A 12,588-nucleotide genomic window follows, 5' to 3' on the forward strand; every position below is an offset into this window, starting at 1 on the left:
TTTTTTAACATTTTCGGCCAATTTGTTTTATGCTACATATGTTTGGTAAAAAAAAAAAAAAAAAAAAAAAAATCGCAAAAAGCCTATTTTGATTGGTTTGCGCAAAAGTTATCGCGTTTACTAACAAAGGGAAAGATTTTTGTCATTTTTGGTGTTTTTTTTTTAAAGCGTAATGGCGGCGATCTGCGATTTTTTTTGCGGGACTGCGACATTGGGGCGGACAGATCGGACCCCTGACTGACATTATGGACACTTTTGGGGTTACCAGTGACATTACTGCAGTAATCAGTGCTATACATATGCACTGTTACTGTAAAAATGAGACTGGCAGGGAAGGGGTTAACTGTATTGGAGAGGGAGGGGTTAAGTGTGTCCTAGGGGCGTGTTTCTAACTGTGATGGGACATTGCTATTGGTGTAAAAACAGAGATCAACGGTCCTACATAGTAGAACCGTCTGATCTTCATTTTTACACAGGGAAGAATGACAGGCGGCTTGTTTACATCAGCCGCTCCGCCTTTCTCCCTTCACTGGAGCGATCGTAGTGTGACCGGCGGACGATCGGGTCCACCGGTCACACGCACTGACTTGTCAGTGAACGAGCCGTGGCGGGCGCACGCCCACCCGCAATTGGCTCACAAGTCAGTGACAGGCGAGTGACGTATCCATACGTCACTCTGCCTGGCCGGGGCTGACTGCCGCAGTATATAGTCGTGCGGCGGTCGGCAACTGGTTAAAGCGGGTGTAAACCGCTGCACTTTTTTTTTCCTTACCTGCAAGGCAAAGGCATAATGTGCTAGTATGCATCACATACTAGCACATTATGTTAAACTTACCTGAAAATGAAGCGATCCAGCAATGCGATCGCTGGCGGGAGCATCCATCTCTACCTGGTCTTCCTTTCGGGTTCGCGGCTCGGGCTCTGTGACTGGCTGGAGCCGCAATGACATCACTCCTGCGCATGCGCACGGGAGCCGCCAGTCACTGCACAGGGCTCTGAGGAAACGGCACAGACGACCGATCCTTCAGAGCGCATTCACCAGTGATGTAACCGACTGCTAGCTCAGTAAATATCTCCTAAACGGTGCAAATTCAGGAGATATTTACACTACCGATAGCTAAAACCTAAAGATGGAAGTTTACTTCCTCTGTAATTCTGAACACAGCTACACCCCCAGTTATAGGAGGGTGTGCACACTTATGCAACCACATTATTTTAGTTCTTTATTTTTTCTTCCCCCCTAAAAGATTTCAGATTGTTTTTCATCTTTGTTTTAGTTTTTAGGTCACATTAAAAGGTGGAAAAAGTTCTGGAATGATTTATCTTTGTCTTATTGTTTTACATCACAGAAAGCGGACATTTTACCCTGGGGTGTGTAGACTTATAGTATGTGTAATCCCTATATCATTAGTGCCATCTAGTGGCCATATGGGTAATAGCGCACCTGTGCATTAACAAAGCTTTCAGGAGGAGCGCACCAAGGAAGGTTTTCTGTGAAATAAGATAAAATTGCAAAGGGATTTTTTTGTAACAAATTGGCCATCAAACTATTGGGGGCAAAGACTGCAAAAATATTCATTTGTTGGAGAGTTTTGTTCTTCTTTAACTCTTTAAAAAATCATTTTAGGCCTAAAGATGACATAAAACCCCCCAAACATTGTACGAACCTGGCAGCGAAGGGTCAATTCCCCCCCCCCCATACTGTGGGGCTGTGCTGGCACTGCATGGGTTAACTGTTGGGTTTTTTTAGGGGGGGGGGACACAGAAACTATACCCACCGGATCCTCCAGAAACCCCCCCCCCCCCCCCCATGTCCAGCAGTGGACTGCTCCTGACATCCTCATATCCAGAGCCACTCTATGGGTGTTGCTGATGTCAGAATCAGTCCGCCGCCCAGGAGAGATAGACCGCGGGGGGAGGGGGGGGTAATTCCCTACATCAGGGGGGTCAGACTCAATTTCATCAGCATTATGGTTGCCCCCAAAGGGTGGTCAAGAGTCACCCACCCTTACTTATGTTACAATGCACTCCCTTACCTTATGCTGCTGCCAGGAAGAAGATGCGGGTGGATCTGGGAATTGGAGGGTCTGGAGGAGAACCAGAGGAGGGCTGGAGTCAGCTTCCAGAGTCTGCTGAATGCTGAGACCAGGGGAGGCAGGGGGAAGGTGGTGCAGGATCTGTAGGAGTTCTACCCTCCTCTACTGCGCACTGCTGAGAAGGGGGGAAGGGGTGCTCAAGACGAGCCTTTCTGCCGCTTGCACAGAGGAGTACAGGATCTGGCAAAGAAGTTCTGTCCTCTCTGCGGCCGACTACTGAGACAAGGTGGAGGCAGAGATAAAGGGGGATGCCGCAGTCAGGGCCGGTGCTAGACTATTTTGCACCCTAGGCAGGATCAGCCAGTTGCACCCCCCCCTAACAAAAAAAACTGTACACATTGCCCCCCTTTCTGCACATAATGCCCCCCTAACCATACACACCCTTCCTGTACACACTGCTCCCCCCCCTGTCCTGCACATACTCCCCCCCTTTAACCCCACACCCCCCTTCCTGTACACACTGCTCCCCCCCCCATCCTGCACATACTCCCCCCCTTTAACCTCACACCCCCCTTCCTATACACACTGCCCCCATTTAACCCCACACCCCCCTTCCTATACACACTGCTCTCCCCCGTCCTGCACATACTCCCCCCATTTAACCCCACACCCCCTTCCTGTACACACTGCTCTCCCCCGTCCTGCACATACCCTAAACCCTAAATCCCCCTTCCGATACACACTGCCCCCATTTAACCCCACACCCCCCTTCCTATACACACTGCTCCCCCCCCCCCCGTCCTGCACATACTCCCCCCCCCTTTAACCCTAAATCCCCCTTCCGATACACACTGCCCCCATTTAACCCCACACCCCCCTTCCTGTGCACACTGCCCCCTCTCTGGAGGTGATATCAACCGGGGAGGAGGAGGTGACAGAAGAGGAATGTGGCACTGTTCATGGCTGCACCCTAGGTGGCAGTGTGCCCTAGGCGGCTGCCTAGTTTGCCTAGTGGTAGCACCGGCCCTGGCAGCGGCTGCAGGAGAGGTGCGAGGACCACATGAAATGGCCTGGGGGGGGGGGCGCATTTGGCCCGCGGGCTTTGTGTTTAACACCTGTGCACTAGACAAAAGCGAGTTCTTCTTTAAAGTGGAGTTCCAACCAAAAGTATAACTTCCACTTATCTGCTCCCCCCCCCCCCTCCGGTGCCACATTTGGTCCCTTTCAGGGGGGTGGGGTACCTGTTTTTGACAGGCAGCCTTCCCCACTTCCGGGAGACAGCGCTGCGGCACTATCCCTCAAAAGTTCGGTGCCCTTTCTCCTTCCCCTCACCAGTGAGCCAATGAGAATGCTCAGTGCGCTTCGCACATGCGCAGCAGGGAACCGGCTGTAAAGCAGAAAGGCTTCATTGCCGGTTTCCCTCAGAGAGAATGGCGGCTGCAGCCGGAAGCCGATCTGAAAATCAGCCGAGGTGCCGACATTTCACAGTTGGAATTCCTCTTTAAGGCTCTCATGAAGAATATGAAGAATCTCCCAGCATGCCCTCTGATTGGGCAGAAAACGCAGCGGCAGTGCGAAGCGACTATTACCTCTGAAGGGGGCTGAGTACCAGAAGGGGGTGGAGACGACCGGCGGGACGCTGTGATAAGTGCGTTACATCTGGTAATAGAAACCTGAAAACCCCGGAGCTCAACAAATCAGCCGATTGTTAGAAGTGTGACGCACGTCATGTGATAGCGTAATCCACATTAACCCCTTCCCCCCTGAGGGGAAAACAAATCTTCATGTCTAAGCACAAGTTTCCACCCTCTGTGCACAAATCCTCATCCTTCTCCCCCCCCCCTTCTAGCACAAATCCTCATCCTTCACCCCCCTTTCCAGCACAAATCCTCATCCTTCTCCCCCCCCCCCTTCTAGCACAAATCCTCATCCTTCTCCCCCCCCCCTTCTAGCACAAATCCTCATCCTTCTCCCCCCCCCTTCTAGCACAAATCCTCATCCTTCTCCCCCCCCCCTTCTAGCACAAATCCTCATCCTTCTCCCCCCCCCCCCCTTCTAGCACAAATCCTCATCCTTCAACCCTCTTTCCAGCACAAATCCTCATCCTTCAACCCCCCCTTCTAGCACAAATCATCATCCTTCACCCCCCTTTCCAGCACAAATCCTCATCCTTCACCCCCCTTTCCAGCACAAATCCTCATCCTTCAACCCCCTTTCCAGCACAAATCCTCATCCTTCAACCCCCCCTTCTAGCACAAATCATCATCCTTCACCCCCCTTTACAGCATAAATCCTCATCCTTCTCCCCCCCCCCTTCTAGCACAAATCATCATCCTTCACCCCCCTTTCCAGCACAAATCCTCATCCTTCACCCCCCTTTCCAGCACAAATCCTCATCCTTCACCCCCCTTTCCAGCACAAATCCTCATCCTTCACCCCCCTTTCCAGCACAAATCCTCATCCTTCAACCCCCTTTCCAGTACAAATCCTCATCCTTCTCCCCCCCCCCCCCTTCTAGCACAAATCATCATCCTTCACCCCCCTTTACAGCATAAATCCTCATCCTTCTCCCCCCCCCCTTTCCAGCACAAATCCTCATCCTTCACCCCCCTTTCCAGCACAAATCCTCATCCTTCTCCCCCCCTTCTAGCACAAATCATCATCCTTCACCCCCCTTTCCAGCACAAATCCTCATCCTTCTCCCCCTCCCCTTCTAGCACAAATCATCATCCTTCACCCCCCTTTACAGCATAAATCCTCATCCTTCCCCCCCCCCCTTCTAGCACAAATCCTCATCCTTCACCCCCCTTTCCAGCACAAATCCTCATCCTTCAACCCCCTTTCCAGCACAAATCCTCATCCTTCTCCCCCCCCCTTCTAGCACAAATCATCATCCTTCACCCCCCTTTACAGCATAAATCCTCATCCTTCTCCCCCCCCCCCCTCTAGCACAAATCCTCATCCTTCACCCCCCTTTCCAGCACAAATCCTCATCCTTCTCCCCCCTTTACAGCATAAATCCTCATCCTTCTTTCCCCCCCCCCCTTCTAGCACAAATCCTCATCCTTCACCCCCCTTTCCAGCACAAATCCTCATCCTTCACCCCCCTTTCCAGCACAAATCCTCATCCTTCTCCCCCCCCCCCTTCTAGCACAAATCATCATCCTTCACCCCCCTTTATAGCATAAATCCTCATCCTTTATCCCCCTTTCCAGCACAAATCCTCATCCTTTATCCCCCTTTCCAGCACAAATCCTCATCCTTCACCCCCCTTTCCAGCACAAATCCTCATCCTTCACCCCCCTTTCCAGCACAAATCATCATCCTTCACCCCCCTTTACAGCATAAATCCTCATCCTTCTCCCCCCCCCCCTTCTAGCACAAATCATCAGCCTTCACCCCCCTTTCCAGCACAAATCATCATCCCTCACCCCCCTTTACAGCATAAATCCTCATCCTTCTCCCCCCCCCCCTTCTAGCACAAATCCTCATCCTTTATCCCCCTTTCCAGCACAAATCCTCATCCTTCATCCCTCTGTGCACAAATCTTCATCCTTCACCCCCCTTTACAGCATAAATCCTCATCCTTCTCCCCCCCCCCCTTCTAGCACAAATCATCATCCTTCACCCCCCTTTCCAGCACAAATCCTCATCCTTCACCCCCCTTTCCAGCACAAATCCTCATCCTTCTCCCCCTCCCCTTCTAGCACAAATCATCATCCTTCACCCCCCTTTACAGCATAAATCCTCATCCTTCTCCCCCCCCCCTTCTAGCACAAATCATCATCCTTCACCCCCCTTTCCAGCACAAATCCTCATCCTTCACCCCCCTTTCCAGCACAAATCCTCATCCTTCTCCCCCTCCCCTTCTAGCACAAATCATCATCCTTCACCCCCCTTTACAGCATAAATCCTCATCCTCCCCCCCCCCTTCTAGCACAAATCCTCATCCTTCACCCCCCTTTCCAGCACAAATCCTCATCCTTCAACCCCCTTTCCAGCACAAATCCTCATCCTTCTCCCCCCCCCCCCCCCTCTAGCACAAATCATCATCCTTCACCCCCCTTTACAGCATAAATCCTCATCCTTCTCCCCCCCCTTCTAGCACAAATCCTCATCCTTCACCCCCATTTCCAGCACAAATCCTCATCCTTCTCCCCCCTTTCCAGCACAAATCCTCATCCTCCCCCCCCCCCTTCTAGCACAAATCCTCATCCTTCACCCCCCTTTCCAGCACAAATCCTCATCCTTCACCCCCCTTTCCAGCACAAATCATCATCCTTCACCCCCCTTTACAGCATAAATCCTCATCCTTCCCCCCCCCTTCTAGCACAAATCCTCATCCTTCACCCCCCTTTCCAGCACAAATCCTCATCCTTCAACCCCCTTTCCAGCACAAATCCTCATCCTCCCCCCCCCCCCCTTCTAGCACAAATCATCATCCTTCACCCCCCTTTACAGCATAAATCCTCATCCTTCTCCCCCCCCTTCTAGCACAAATCCTCATCCTTCACCCCCATTTCCAGCACAAATCCTCATCCTTCCCCCCCCCCCTCCTAGCACAAATCATCATCCTTCACCCCCCTTTACAGCATAAATCCTCATCCTTCTTCCCCCCCCCCCCTTCTAGCACAAATCCTCATCCTTCACCCCCCTTTCCAGCACAAATCCTCATCCTTCACCCCCCTTTCCAGCACAAATCATCATCCTTCACCCCCCTTTACAGCATAAATCCTCATCCTTCCCCCCCCCCCCCCTTCTAGCACAAATCCTCATCCTTTATCCCCCTTTCCAGCACAAATCCTCATCCTTCATCCCTCTGTGCACAAATCTTCATCCTTCACCCCCCTTTACAGCACAAATCCTCATCCTTCACCCCCCTTTCCAGCACAAATCCTCATCCTTCACCCCCCTTTCCAGCACAAATCCTCATCCTTCATCCCTCTGTGCACAAATCCTCATCCTTCATCCCCCCCTTTCAGCACAAATCCTCCTCCATTCATTAATTTTGTATCGGTGCATTCCTCCTCGTAGTCACACAGGGGCGCTCACTCCCGCACTCTGTGAATGGCTTCAGCCCCCCCTCTGTGATAGCCAGGTGTGTGCAGGTAAGCAGAGTCCTATATACACAGTGCAAACCCGGGACCTGCGGCTCTATGCATGGAAATGCTGCATTCCGATTGGTATGTACGGTCTGCCTGCATGCAGCGGTCGATGATGTCACAAGGGGGTGGTGTCATCGAGTGGCCCCCGCCCCCCTTAGCTATTTATCCACTTGACCTCCGTAAGGTTTTACCCCCTTAATGACCAGGCCATATTCTGCGATTCGGCACTGCGTTACTTTAACTGACAATTGCGCGGTCGTGCGACGCTGAACCCAAATATAATTGATGTCCTTTTTTTCCCACAAACAGAGATTTCTTTGGGGGTATTTGATCACCTCTGCGATTTTTATTTTTTGCTCTATAAACAAAAAAAGAGCGACAATTGTTGGGGGACACATCGAAGGTACAAGAGGAACTACATGAGACCCCCGAGCGACAGAACATTATCCTGCCGAAACTCACCAGCAAATTTCTTCTGACTTTCATAATCCTGGGAGCAAGGAACTGGGAAGAACTTGTGTTGTATGGCTTCCTGCTGGGGGGCTAAGACCCCCATTCCGTCCCCTCCCGGATATTCCCACAGGATGCAAAATACCGAGACCGCCAGAAATGTGAACAGCGCCCCCCAGAGGACGCGACTCCTCCATGATGTCCTATGAGCTCTACTCTTCTTACTCCTAGAAGGAAATGAAAACAGCATAATTATAGAAGGGTGAATGTGGGGGTACAGGGTGAGAAGGGTGAATGTGGGGGTACAGGGTGAATGTGGGGTTACAGGGTAAGAATAATGAATGCGGGGGTACAGGGTAAATGTGAGGGTACAGGGTGAGAAGGGTGAGGGTACAGGGTGAGAAGGGTGAATGTGGGGGTACAGGGTGAGAAGGGTGAATGTGGGGGTACAGGGTGAGAAGGGTGAAAGTGGGGGTACAGGGTGAGAAGGGTGAATGTTGGGGTACAGGGTGAGAAGGGTGAATGTGGGGGTACAGGGTGAGAAAGGTGAATGTGGGGGTACAGGGTGAGAAGGGTGAATGTAAGAACAGGATGAGAAGGGTGAAAGTGGGGGTACAGGGTAAAAAGGGTAAATGTGGGGGTGCAGGGTGAGAAGGGTGAAAGTGAGGGTACAGGGTTAATGTGGGGGTACAGGGTGAGAAGGGTGAATGTGAGGATACAGGGTGAAAAGGGTGAATGGGGGGTACAGGGTGAGAAGGGTGAATGTGGGGGTACAGGGTGAAAAGGGAGAATGGGGGGTACAGGGTGAGAAGGGTGAATGTGAGGGTACAGGGTGAGAAGGGTGAATGTGGGGGTACAGGGTGAATGTGGGGTAATGGGGTATAGGGTGTGATATGGCTATATGTGGAAGTATAGGGGGTGAGAAGGGAGAATATTGGGGTCAATGGGGTGATAAGGGTATATGTGGGGGTACAAGGGGTGAGAAGGGTATACAGGGGTTAATAAGATTATAGAAAGAAGTATATTGGGGTACTGGAGATGAGAAGAGAGATATTGGGGTAAAGGGGGTGATAAGGGTATATATGGAGGATGAGAAGAGAGTATATTGGGGTACAGGGGGTGATCATCCCCAAAAAGACTCCCAGCTGTAATTGCAGGGAAAGGCGGTTCTACAGAGTATTGACTCCGGGGGGTGAATACAAATGCAGCCACACTTTTCACAGATTTATTTGTATCATTTATCATTTTCCTTCCACTTCACAATTATGGCCACTTTGTGTCGTCTATCACATAAAATCCCAATAAAATACATTTCTGGGGGTAACATGAGAAAATGTGGGAAATTTCAAGGGGTTTGAATACTTTTTCAAGGCGCTGTATGGAGATTGAGAAGGGAGTGTATTGGGGTACAGGGGATGATAAGGGTATATATGGAAGATGGGAATGGAGTATATTGGGGTACAGGGGGTAATGAGGGTATATTTTGGAGTTCAGGGGGTGAGAAGGGAGTATTCTGGAGTTCAGGGGGTAATAAGTGTATATTTTGGGGTACAGGGGATGAGAAGGGAGTATATTGGGGTACGGGGGTGATAGGGTATATATTGGGGTGCAGGGGATGATAAGGGTATATACGGAGGATGAGCAGGGAGTATATTGGAGTACAGCAGGTGATAAGGGTATATATGAAAAATAAGAAGGGGGATAATGGGGTACATGGGGTGATAAGGGAACATATAGAGAATGAGAAGGGAGTATATTGGGGTACAGGGGGTGAAAGGGTATATATGGGGATAAGAAGGGGGTATATTGGGATCGGGGGTTGATAAAGGTGTATATGGAGGATGAGAAGGGAGTATATTGGGGTACAGGGGTGATAACGGGGAATTTGAGGTACAGAGGGTGAGAAGGGTGTATATGGAGGATGAGAATGGAGTATATTGGGGTACAGAGGGTGATGTATGTATATGGAGGATGAGAAGGGGGATATTGGGGTACAGTGGGTGAGAAGGGTGTATATGAAGGATGGGAAGGGAGTATATTGGGGTACAGAGGGTGATGTGTGTGTGTGTATATGTAGGATAAGAAGGGGGATATTGGGGTACAAGGGGTGATAAGGGTATATATGGAGGATAAGAAGGGGGATATTGGGGATACAGGGGGGTAAATATGGGATGGGGGTGAGAATGGTACATACAGAGGTATGGGGGAGTCACATGGGTAGATATGGGGGTACAGGGGGTGAGAAGGGTATATGTTGGGGATACAGAGGGGTAAATAGGATGGGGGTTGGAGAGAGTGGTACATACAGAGGTATGGGGGGGTCACAGGGGTAGATATGGGGGTACAGGGGGTGAGAATGGTATATCTTGTGGATATAGGGGGTCACATGGGTAGATATTGGGGTACAGAGGGTGAGAAGGGTATCTGTTGGGGATATAGAGGGTCACATGGGTAGATATTGGGGTACAGGGGATGAGAAGGGTATATGTTGGGGATATAGGGGGTCACAGGGGTAGATATTGGGGTACAGGGGATGAGAAGGTTATATGTTGGGGATATAGGGGGTCACATGGGTAGATATTGGGGTACAGGGGATGAGAAGGTTATATGTTGGGGATATAGGGGGTCACATGGGTAGATATGGGGGTACAGGGGATGAGAAGGGTATATCTTGTGGATATAGGGGGTCACAGGGGTAGATATGGGGGTACAGGGGGTGAGAAGGGTATATGTTGGGGATATAGGGGGGTCACAGGGGTAGATATTGGGGTACAGGGGATGAGAAGGTTATATGTTGGGGATATAGGGGGGTCACATGGGTAGATATGGGGGTACAGGGGGAGGTGAAAGCTGATGCCTCCCATATGTGTCCTCCCTCTCCCGCCATGATGTCACCCTCCACCCCTTACACCGTCCCGGCGGCTGTCACTCCCTCCCCCTCTCCTCACCCCGGTCTTCCTCCCGCTGTCCTCCGGTTAGGCCCCGTTAGATCCCCGTTCTCTCCCGGTACTCGAGCCTGGCGCCGGCTTCTGGTTGCCATAGTGACAGCTCACTGGAGCCCGGGGATGCACGTGGAGATCGTAGATTGGCCAGGCCCGCGCGGATAAGGCTGAGCAATCGAGCCCGGAGGAGCTGCAATCATGATGAAGGGGTGAGAGATGGACGAGGGTGCTGAGTGCCTGACCCTATATTACCCCCCCTAGGGTAATCATTGGGGTATCAGAGAGCAGACATAACAACGTAGTTTAATTTACCCCCTGGGGTAATCATTGGGGTACAGACATTACATCACAGAATATTCTACCCCTGGGGTGTCATAGAGCACACATAACATAGGATTATTTACCCCCCCGGAATATCAGGGGTACAGACATTACAATACAGAATAATCTACCCCCTGGGGTGTCAGAGAGCACACATAACATAGGATTATTTACCCCCCCCCCCCCCAGGGTATCATGGGGGGCAAGCATTACATAGGCTTATTTACTCCCCGGGGTATCGGGTGCAGATATAACATGAAAATGATGATTTTGCTACATTAGAATAATCCGAGCTCTGTAATCGTTTCCCATTCTTTCCTTGCTCAGGCGTCTGAGATAACACTTTTATTTCCTGACAATAAAAGAATTTGTGGGAGCGCGGTGTCCCCCCCCCCCCCATACAGAGAATATCTGGGAGCGCGGTGTCCCCCCCCCCCCCCATACAGAGAATATCTGGGAGCGCGGTGTCCCCCCCCCCCCCATACAGAGAATATCTGGGAGCGCGGTGTCCCCCCCCCCCCCCCCATACAGAGAATATCTGGGAGTGCGGTGTCCCCCCCCCCCCATACAGAGAATATCTGGGAGCGCGGTGTCCCCCCCCCCCCATACAGAGAATATCTGGGAGCGCGGTGTCCCCCCCCCCCCATACAGAGAATATCTGGGAGCGCGGTGTCCCCCCCCCCCCCCATACAGAGAATATCTGGGAGCGCGGTGTCCCCCCCCCCCCATACAGAGAATATCTGGGAGCGCGGTGTCCCCCCCCCCCCCATACAGAGAATATCTGGGAGCGCGGTGTCCCCCCCCCCATACAGAGAATATCTGGGAGCGCGGTGTCCCCCCCCCCCCCCCATACAGAGAATATCTGGGAGCGCGGTGTCCCCCCCCCCATACAGAGAATATCTGGGAGCGCAGTGTCCCCCCCCCCCCCCCATACAGAGAATATCTGGGAGCGCGGTGTCCCCCCCCCCCCCCATACAGAGAATATCTGGGAGCGCGGTGTCCCCCCCCCCCCCCATACAGAGAATATCTGGGAGCGCGGTGTCCCCCCCCCCCCCCATACAGAGAATATCTGGGAGCGCGGTGTCCCCCCCCCCCCCCCATACAGAGAATATCTGGGAGCGCGGTGTCCCCCCTCCATACAGAGAATATCTGGGAGCGCGGTGTCCCCCCATACAGATATTCTCTGTATGGCATGATGGGAATTGTAGTTCCTGAACACCTGGAGGGCCATAGTTTGAAGACCCCTGCTCTAGAGGGATCCCACAGGTATAGTATATACAGTCAGGGAAAAAAGTATTTGATCCCCTGCTGATTTTGTACGTTTGCCCACTGACAAAAAAATAATTGTTCCATAATTTTATTGGTCGGTTTATTTTACCAGTGAGACACAGAATAAGAACACAATTACTCAGAAAAACGCATTTCAGAAAAAGTTATAAATTGATTTGCATTTTAATGAGTGAAATAAGTATTTGATCCCCGACCAATCAGCAGATTTCTGTCTCCCAGGTGTCTTCTATACAGGTAACAAGCTGAGATTAGGAGGATTCTCTTATAGGGAGTGCTCCTAATCTCAGCTTGTTACCTGTATAGAAGACTCCTGTCCACAGAATCAACCAATCAGATTCCAATCTCTCCACCATGGCCAAGACCAAAGAGCTGTCCAAGGAGGTCAGGGAGAAGATTGGAGACCTACACAAGGCTGGAATGGCTACAAGACCATCGCCAAGCAGC

The 12,588-nt window shown here is 51.4% G+C and overlaps 2 protein-coding genes across 2 annotated transcripts in view; one reads left to right on the plus strand and one right to left on the minus strand.

Annotated features, from left to right (window-relative positions):
* Window positions 1–10,631, minus strand: part of OGFOD3 (2-oxoglutarate and iron dependent oxygenase domain containing 3) — a gene marked incomplete at its 5' end in the record, with an annotated part of 140,384 nt that extends 129,753 nt beyond the window's left edge. The window contains 2 exons of the mRNA XM_082271483.1: window positions 7,604–7,818; window positions 10,540–10,631. Coding sequence (XP_082127609.1) covers window positions 7,604–7,818; window positions 10,540–10,631 — 307 coding nt within the window. The remainder of the gene's footprint in view (window positions 1–7,603; window positions 7,819–10,539) is intronic.
* HEXD (hexosaminidase D) overlaps window positions 10,528–12,588 on the plus strand; it is a 29,817-nt gene continuing 27,756 nt past the window's right edge. The window contains exon 1 of the mRNA XM_082271475.1: window positions 10,528–10,742. Within this exon, the coding sequence (XP_082127601.1) occupies window positions 10,732–10,742 (11 nt within the window). The 5' untranslated portion in view covers window positions 10,528–10,731. The remainder of the gene's footprint in view (window positions 10,743–12,588) is intronic.

Source organism: Pelophylax lessonae (assembly GCF_965119305.1).
Source record: "Pelophylax lessonae genome assembly, chromosome: 11".
NCBI lineage: Eukaryota > Metazoa > Chordata > Amphibia > Anura > Ranidae > Pelophylax > Pelophylax lessonae.